The sequence below is a fragment of the Lolium rigidum genome, chromosome 6, assembly GCF_022539505.1.
Source record: "Lolium rigidum isolate FL_2022 chromosome 6, APGP_CSIRO_Lrig_0.1, whole genome shotgun sequence".
Classification (NCBI taxonomy): Eukaryota; Viridiplantae; Streptophyta; class Magnoliopsida; order Poales; family Poaceae; genus Lolium; species Lolium rigidum.
The window spans coordinates 71,368,456-71,377,869 of NC_061513.1; the positions used below are offsets into that span (position 1 = coordinate 71,368,456).

Sequence of the window (9,414 nt, forward strand, 5' to 3'; positions counted from 1 at the left end):
CGTTATTCCCATGTTGCTCCTTCTGGTGTTCCAGAGTGATTATTTTGCTGCTGTATGCTGTTAAGAGGCTGAAGCCTCGTAGTGTATCACATTGTCAGCCAGTGTACATCAGTCATCACACTGTTATGGCTGACAGTTAAAGTGGTATCATAGATATAATACTTGTTCTACCACAGTCCAGGCAGAATATAGATTCTTCCCTGCTCTATACGATCCTAACTTGTACCAGTGTATTCTACACACCATATATATTAAACATCCGTTGCTGGTTTACAGGTTGGATTCGACTCGTATGAAGATCTAGCATCTGCTTCTGCTAGGTGTACAGGAAGACATTCTGGATGCTTCAGAAAAATCAAATTGTCATTTAAATGCCAGAAGAAAGCCAATCAAACCCGAGACTGGCACACATCCGTGGCGTCAACCAGCATGATTTCCTGGATCATGTCTAACAGATACAATACCAGATTAAGGTGTGCCATTGCTGTTATACTCTCCTTTCCCATCATTATTGGCGTGATACAAGAAAAAGAAACTGCAATATGTTGTGGGCTCACTGAACTGGATAATTGTTTTGTTTGAAGGACAAAAAATGTGCAATGATGCTCGAGAAACAAAGTCTACTACGGTGTTATTATAGATCAGAAAATATTCAAATTCAACTGCTGTCAGCCTATGTAAAGATACTACTGAATGTATCATCTTTATTATTTTGGAGCTTGTAATAACTAATAAGAAGTCTATGCGGAACAGTTGTGCTTACTATTTGATTTAGGCAGCCTGCTGGCACCGGTTCGGGCAGTGTTACCTAACACTATCGTTGAAAGCTTCATCGTAATCCATGTCGTCAAGAAAGATAAGTAAAACAAAGATTTGCTTTGCCTGCTACTTGCAAAAGGATTAGATATATAAAACCTGACATAGCAATCCAACTTCATTTACAAGCACGAGTTAAGTGCAATATCAACAATAAAGTTAATCAATTACTTCAATGCTTTTCTTCACTTCTTTAGTCTTGGAAGGCGCATGGAGATAATGTTAACAAATAGAGAGATAGAGATACCGCTAGTGTGTATATGTTTAACTGTAATGTATTATTTATGAATATAATCTAAACCATGTTTTGGGCCAGCTTTTGTGGTTTTGAACTTTCAAGTCCTTTTAGGTTGAACATAATATTGGGCTTCAACAGCATAACAGTTGGGTCACTTGGGTGAACCATACAGAATACTTATTTCATTTTGAGATGACGTGTGACTGAAGTTTTGATGAACTATAAGAACTTAAACTATAATGTACAACATCCTCTCAGAGTACAGTAACCCAACACCAAAATTTGACGTGTGACTGAAGTTTTAGAGTAACACTAAATAAGAATCCTGACTTATTAACACTTAGCATGCCTCGTGTCAATATTGTTAGAATCTAGTATACACATGATCCTTTATAAAAAAAAGTATACACATGGTCAACTCATTAGGTTCTCAGTCACTCCAGTTATCTTCATCAGCTGCAAAGCCCTCTTGCCGCTTGTCATCATCCTCCTACAGATATTTCATTGTGTCAATTATCAGATTTACACCATATTCCTACTCACACCACCGTTGAGAAAAATCTAACAAAATTGAGTGATGCCGATAGATGGATAGTATACCATTTCAGTCAAAGCGGGAGTTGCAGGAGACCACACAAGAATTTGTCTATCATTGCTACCAGTATAGAGTTCCTGCATTCTTGAATACTTAGAAGCAGAATATGTGTTCAAACCCTAAAGCTTAACAGAGGACAACAGAAGAAAAAACTTACTTGGTCTTGTGAGTTATAGTAGCAGCAATTCACATGGTCATAATGCCCACGGAATGTTTGAAATGTCGTACCAGACCACATATTGTATGCCTAAGCAAGTATAACAATACAATGTGAACATCAGAATGCAGACATAAAAAGCCCACAAGTTAAGAGAAATAGCATACCTTGATGCTACCCATGCATGGAACAAATACAAGTGATGGATCATCAGTGACAGCTAATTGTAGTGGCTTTCTAGGATGCAATCGCATGGCTTCAAAATTGACCAAAGTATTGCAGCCTGAATCAATATCCCATATCCTTAATCGAGAATCGGATCCTGAAGAGAAACGGCAACCTCTTCTAAATAACAGATTTACGCTTAAACAGTCATCAGTGCGCTGCATGCTAATTTCAGGCATAGCAACAAGCAGCAGTTTTTTTTAAATAACAGAGAACAAATTTACTCAACCTGAGCTAAGAAGGTGCATCCCATCTGTAGTTGTTTTTAACCCTGTAACAGCACCATAGTGAGCTGTTGTACGATTTTGACTGGATGACATACCAGGATGTACTCTCTGTTGTGTATGTCCACGTATCAGAGTTTGACTTTTGTGTAGTGCTTTCGAATGCTTCTTACGACTGCCTGTCCTCTGATGAACTGAGTTACTCTTTGAAGAAGGTGAAGATGTTAAGTTCTTCTGATCCTGCTTAAAAAGAAAAGGAGAGTTTATACGTTGAATATATCAACTAGCACAGGAAGGCTATACTTGCATGGCATCAACCATGTTTAGGATGCAACAATCAACAACAGGAAGGAACCTTGTCAACATTGCTTATCTACCAATGTATTGCATGGCATCAACCATTTTTACGACAGTTGCAGCAGTGTCAGCAACATAAAGGAACCTTGTGTCAGTAACAATACTAACTATTTAGGATGTAACAATACTAACTATTTCAGGACAAACCCTATCTTTCAAGCACTAGAGCACTGTGCTTATCCATACCATCTATATATGATGAGACTAATACAGTGAAAGAGGCCTAGGACATGAATATATACCCGAAATCCACTCCTACTTGAATGCTAATATTTTCGGAATTGTAGGCACAAAATAGTAGGCTGTTCTGTTTTAGCCCTGTGAGCAAACAATCTGAGGAAATAATCAAACCCGCGAAAGCAGATAAGAAGTAGTCGGTGACCAGCAAGCATACTTTCTCCATGGCGCTGTCAAGAAAAGGAGGCCGTCTTCCTTGCTGAGACCGTAACTGATCGAGGACAAGGAAGCATCCTGCTCGTCTTATGTCCCAAAATCGTATAGCCCCATCGCAGCCACCACTCATCAAGATCCACTCGCTGGAGGTAGACCACTCCAAAGACATGATACCATCTGAGATGATTGACGAGGATAAGCATACGAACGAAACAAGAATGTTTCCATCATCGTTACAGTAGCATGAAGAAACTAACCATGATGACCGGACAACGTGTGGGTAAAGGCTCCAGAAGCAATATCACACAAACGGACCTGAACATCCGCACTTCCTGTCGCGATGAGCATATGCGTTGTCGCGATCGGAGACATCGCGGCGCTGTAGACCTTTCCAGGCATCTTAAAATCCATGACTACCTAGGGAAAAGAAAGCACAAAAGACCAGAACATGAGAATCACACCTCAACGAGACAATATATTAGGATCAACAATGGACAGAGCAAAATGCACATACTTGGGTCGAGTTGGTGTCCCACACTTTGACATAGGTATCAAAGGACGCTGTAACGAAGAGCCCGGTGTCCACGGGGTACCAGATGGCCGCTGAGACGACGAACTTGTGGCCATGCTCGTGCTGCCTGTCGACGAGCAGGATGCTCCTGTGCTTGGCAATGAACCCGGCTTCGTATTCCGTCGCGTTCTTCAGATCGAAGACAGCGGCCGACCCATCCGATGCCCCCGAGAGCAGGTACCTCCCCTCTGTCAAATCAACCTGGCCATACTGTCAAATTACGAACACCGGCGACGTTCTACTCACGCAATTGACGGGGTAAAAAATAGGGGGCGATTGGGGGGAGCGGGCGGGATGGGGGAAGAAGGGGACCTGGAGGGAGTTGACGGCGCCGTGGTGCGGGGTGGCGATCTCCTTGCGGTTGGAGAGCGCGAGCGAAGCGGCGCGGCGCGACCGGGCGAGGGCCTCGAAGCGCCGCGCGCGCAGCTCCCCGCGTTCCCTTCTTCTCAGCTCCTCCAACCACATCCAACTCGGGCACGGCGCGTGCTGCGGCGGTGAGCGGCGACGGGAGTCGGGGCGGGAAGAGCTAGGCGGAGCTGCGCGGCGGCGCGAATCGGGTGGTTGATGTGGTGGCCGGTGAGCTAGGAGGACTCATTTGCTGCGCTTAATTCCGAGCATCCATTAAATCCGTCGGGCCTCGTTCGGTTAGAGCATGTTGGACCCGTATTTTTCTGCCCATTAAAACGCGAGGAGAGGCTCTGTATTTATTTTCCGTCTGCCGAAAACTCGTCCGAGCTAGTAGATCTCATATTCACACCTTGTAAAATAGAATATTTTATTTTACAGAGTGAGAATACGGGTCTGCTAGCTTGGGCGAGTTTTCAATCCCTCAAAATAGGGTTTTTGACATATTGGATATTAGAACCAACACAACATTCACATAAAATAAAAGTTTTACATCACACAATAATCTTCATAATTATTACAATAATATTTTTCGAAAATGTTAACAAATGTTCTAATAGAAGAATTAAATAAATAACAAATGTTCTCACAATCAAACAATCAAGATAAATGTTTCACACATACCACAATAGGAAATGAATGTAATAACTCATTGGGTGATCAATCATATCTTGGGTGAACTGGTGATGAGTCTCGGCATTTTCAATGTCTCGATGAGCTGCAAGAAAAGCTTCAATCCGATCAGAATTCCTCTCGAGCTGCACTCGGGTGCCAACATTGTCATAGAAACATGGCAAGTTCAACCCTCTTTCATCTTCAATGATCACGTTGTGAAAAATCACACAACATGTCATGATATCTACAAGAGTTTCCTTGTTCCAAAACCTTGCAGGACCCCGGACAATGACAAACTTTGCTTGCAAGACACCAAAAGCTCTCTCAATATCCTTGCGACATGCCTCTTGATTTTTGGTGAATCAAGCTTTTTTTCTTGTCAAAGCCTTGTCTTTTTTCTCTTTTATGGACTTGACAAGAGTTGCATTGTTAGGATAAATACCACATGTGAGATAATACCCCATAGTGTACTCATTATTTATAACCTTGTAGTTACAAGTTGGTGCTTCACCCTTAACTAGTCTTGCAAACAAAGGGATCTATTCAAGATGTTGATGTCGTTGAGTGTCCCCGGCAGTCCAAAAAAAGCATGCCAAATCCATAAGTCTTGCGAGGCCACAGCTTCAAGAACAATGGTAGCATCACGGCTTTTGCCACAATACATTCCATGCCATGCTTTTGGACAATTTTTCCATGTCCAATGCATGCAATCCAAACTACCAAAAGCATTTCTTCATGAGCCTTTTCGTATCTTCCTCATTTGGAACTCGGAGATACGTCTCTCCATACAACTTGATCACCATCTTGGCAAACATACGCACGCAATTCGTGGTTGTTTGCACACCAATGCGAATGTACTCATCGGTATAATCTGCTGGTATACCGTATGCAATCACCCTCATGGCGGCAGATGTTTTTTTATATGGGCTAAATCCCATGACTTGGGCAGCGTTTCTTCTTTGCTTCAAATAATCGCAATTTGCCTCGCAATCTCTGACGATTCTCTCGAACAAAGTCCTACGCATTCGGTACCTTCTACGGAAGAGGCGGGGAGGATAGGTCGGTACCTCGGCAAAATAATCTTGCATCAGCTGTTCGTGGCCGAGTGCGCGGTTCCGCGGAATGCACATACGCCCCATCACGGATCCTTTCCTCTGATCTAGCAGCTTGGTGCGGTCCTCCATGTGCTTCATGCCGAACAGCAGCAGCATCACCTCCGTCTCGTCGTCGTTGAGCACCTCGTCGAGGTCCGAATCATCGGAATCCGACGAGGACCAATCGGTCGATGAATCCTCCAAATCCGCCATATGCACATCCTCCGAAGCCATCTACCACGGTGAAGCATACATCAGCCCCCAAACACGTCCATTTTACCGATGAGAACGAAGAAGAACGCGGCGGAATACTCACCGGCGAAAACGGTGGAGAAGACCGCGGCGGGGGTGCGGCGGCGCGCGCGGAGGGGCGCGGATCTTCGGCGGGGGGGTGCGGTGGAGGTGCGGCGGGCGTGGACGCAGCGCGGCTCGGCGGGCGGCGGAGGGGGAGAGATCTGACAGATTCTAGCGGCGGCGTGCGGGTGGCTGTGAGGGCGGCGCGGGGGAAAACGGGTGGGGGAAACTGAAATGTTCGCGCACTTTTTCTGAAATGGGATACTGGTTTGGCCCTCTATCCCCGCTCCCACCCCGCACAAGTAGGGGGCGAAGACCCGCCCCGTAATCGAAACCAGGAAAAATCGGATTGGGGGCCGTTTTTACAGGGCCTGCTAGACGGCCGGGGGGAGCTCAATCCCGTATTCCGGCGGTTATTATACGGGTTTGGCCCTTTTAAGGGGTCTGTTAGACATGCTCTTACAGGGCTGGTGAATTGATTCACTCGACCTGAAACCAACGAGCAACATACAACTCACAAGTGACCGCTCTCCTCTCCCCCCACCGCTCTCCTCTCCCCTTCCTCCTTGAGAGTACACCAGGTGAGGCCGGGCTGACCCCGAGCCCTCTCCGGCGGCGCTGCCGACCGGAGATGGCAAAGGGGAGGCGCCGGAGTTGTAGATAGGTCTAGGTTTAGGTGTCTTGGCGGCTTGCCGGTAGTTTGGAGTAGGGCACGAGATCTCTAGGGTCAGATCTGGTGCATCGGGGTGTGGTGGTCCTGCCTCGTTGAGCTCCGGCGGCCGGAGAAGGCGAGCTCCTCCACCTCGGGGATCTCCGTCAATAAGATCCTTTTCTGCTGCTTCTGGATTCGTTGTGCTCCGCTGCACTGGTTTCTGAAAGGACACGGATGTCGCCTAGAGGGGGGGTGAATAGGCGATTTAAAACTTCTATGAGATGGGCTTAACAAATGCAGAATAAAACTAGCGTTTACTTTGTCAAGCCCAAAGCCTATATACTATGGTTCACCTATGTGCACCAACAACTTATTCTAAGCAAGAATTCACCTATGTGCACCAACAACTTATGCTAAGCAATACAAGCAAGTATGTGATAGCAAGATATATATAACTTCAAGCACGATGGCTATCACAAGGTAAAGTGCATAAGTAAAGAGCTCGGGTATAGAGATAACCGAGGCACGCGGGAGACGATGATTTATCCCGGAGTTCACACTCTTGCGAGTGCTAATCTCCGGTGGAGAGGTGCGGTTGCTTAGTGCTCCCGAACGCCACAAGAGGCTCACCTTGAGGTGTGGTTGCTCGATGCACACCAACGCCACAAAGGCCTCACCCCAAGATGCGGTACTCACACCACACACCGAACGCCACGAAGGCGCCTCACCTAAATCTCCGGTGACCCTCGCCACAAAGGCCTAGGTCACGGTTCCACTAAGGGATTTCCTTCGAGGCGGAAACCGGGCCTTACACAAAGGTTGGGGCAAACATCCACAACTTAATTGGAGGCTCCCAACAAATCACCACAAAGGTCTAGAATCCGTCTAGGGTTCCAAGAACCCAAGAGTAACAACCTTCTTGCTTTCACAACCACGAATCACCGTGGAGAACTCAAACCGATGCACCAAATGCAATGGCAAGAACACCACAAAGATGCTCAAGTCCTTCTCTCTCAAATTTCAACAAAGCTACAAAAGCTATTGGGGAATAAGAGAGGAAGAACAAAGGAATTCACAAAGAACACCAAGATCAAGATCTAGAGGATTCCACTCACAAAGAGATGGATTTGATTGGTAGAAAAGTAGATCTAGATCTCATCTCTCTTTTCCCTCAAATGGGGGCAAGAATCATGGAGGGATTGAGAGATAGAGCAAGCTTCTCTAGTTCAACAATGGAGGAGAGAGAGAGTGAGAGAAGCCCCAGCCCAAGGAGGAAGAAGGGGGGTATTTATACCCCCCAAGAAAATCGAGCCGTTGGGCAAAACCAGGGCCGGATATTCCGGCCCAAGTTGGGGCCGGATAATCCGCCCCCCCCCCCCGGATAATCCGGCCTCAGGGACAAAACCTGGTAAAAATCCGGCCAAATGTCCGCCCCCTATCCAGAGCTGCTTTTCTTCTGGTCCTTAGCCGATTTCGAGGGGGCCGGATATTTTGGAAATATCCGGCCCGGATATTTTGAAAATATCCGGCCCGGAAAATCCGGCCTAGCAAACTGCAGAAACACCAAAACTAAAACGGGCATAACTTTAGCATCCGGACTCCGATTTTGATGATCTTGGGCTTGTTTTGAAGCTAGGAACAAGCTCTACAAGATCATGCAGGAAACCATCATAGTCCAACAAGGGAGGATAGAAACAAATGATGAAAGGTTTGACCTATCTAAAAAAGACATACCGAGTAAAACCTCCAATCTCGAAAATGCAACAAGTTGCCCGTGCAAAAACCATTCTTGATGAACTAGAGCTTGTCATGAGAATAAGCACAAGCTCTAAATCATCACATGGATAAGATCCAAATAATAACCAAGAAAGATGATGAACCAAACTCGAAAATGCAACAAGTGATCTATGCAAAATCCGTTTTCGATGAACTAGAGCTTGTCATGAGAATAAGCACAAGCTCTAAAACATCACATGGATAAGGTCCAAATAACAACCAAGAAAGATGATGCAAGGATGCAAAGGTTTGAGCTCTCTCCGAACGATACGATCGAGTTACTCACTCGAGAGCCCTCTTGATAGTACGGCAACTAAACTATAAACCGGTCTCCAACTACACTATGAGACCGGTGAGAAAGAAACCCTATCAAGAGCAAACCTTATACTTGCGCATCCCACTTGAGCTTGATGACGACGATCTTGACCTCAACAAGATGGAACGCCTTTCTTGCTTGTGTTTGCTTGACGAAGTCTTGTGGATTGCTCCCCCATAATCCACCATGGGAGAGCTTCTTCTTCGGTGCATCTTCACATAACCATGACCACCATGTGGATTGCTCCCCCATAATCCACCACGGGAGAGCTTCTTCTTTGGCGCATCTTCGCATATCCATGATCACCATATGGATGGCAAGACTCAAGCAAAGGACCTCTTCGAGATGGCTCATCTTGAACTTGCACTTCATTTCTTCATTCTTCATCATGTTGATGTCTTGAAGTAACTTGAGGGCTCACTTCATCTTCATCTTCAAGACATACTTGACACTTGATATCCTTCACCAAATTATTCTTATTGCAACCTTGAAGCCAACATATGGTTCAAGAATTGCCTATGGACAACTCCTACAAATATAACATTAGTCCATAGGGATTGTCATTAATTACCAAAACCACACATGGAGGCTCCATGCACTTTCAATCTCCCCCATTTTGGTAATTGGTGACTATCTCTTTGAGAGGGTTTATATAAGGAATTTACACTACAAGAAAAGTTCCGATA

The 9,414-nt window shown here is 45.5% G+C and overlaps 1 protein-coding gene across 2 annotated transcripts; it reads right to left on the reverse strand.

Annotated features, from left to right (window-relative positions):
- Positions 1-1,221: 1,221 nt before the first annotated feature.
- Positions 1,222-4,041, reverse strand: LOC124661069 (WD repeat-containing protein ATCSA-1-like). 2 transcript variants are annotated; one of them, XM_047198932.1, is made up of 9 exons: positions 3,889-4,041; positions 3,520-3,777; positions 3,263-3,422; positions 3,007-3,182; positions 2,261-2,495; positions 1,974-2,128; positions 1,807-1,896; positions 1,655-1,726; positions 1,222-1,544 (listed from the first exon to the last, which is right to left on the reverse strand). In XM_047198932.1, exons 1-9 carry the CDS (start codon positions 4,039-4,041, stop codon positions 1,485-1,487), a joined length of 1,359 nt encoding a protein of 452 aa, XP_047054888.1. In that variant the 3' UTR covers positions 1,222-1,484. The 2 variants fall into 2 exon arrangements, with proteins under 2 accessions (XP_047054888.1, XP_047054887.1); XM_047198931.1 differs by having other exon boundaries at positions 2,261-2,498.
- Positions 4,042-9,414: the final 5,373 nt, after the last annotated feature.

Bases quoted from the DNA above. Each gene is read 5' to 3' on its own strand.
- LOC124661069 (XM_047198931.1), bottom strand. From the start codon at position 4,041: ATGTGGTTGGAGGAGCTGAGAAGAAGGGAACGCGGGGAGCTGCGCGCG. The intron at 3,778-3,888 runs GTCCCCTTCTTC...CAGTATGGCCAG, and splicing joins GCGCCGTCAACTCCCTCCAG to GTTGATTTGACAGAGGGGAG. The intron at 1,897-1,973 runs GTATGCTATTTC...ATACTTGCTTAG, and splicing joins CATGCATGGGTAGCATCAAG to GCATACAATATGTGGTCTGG.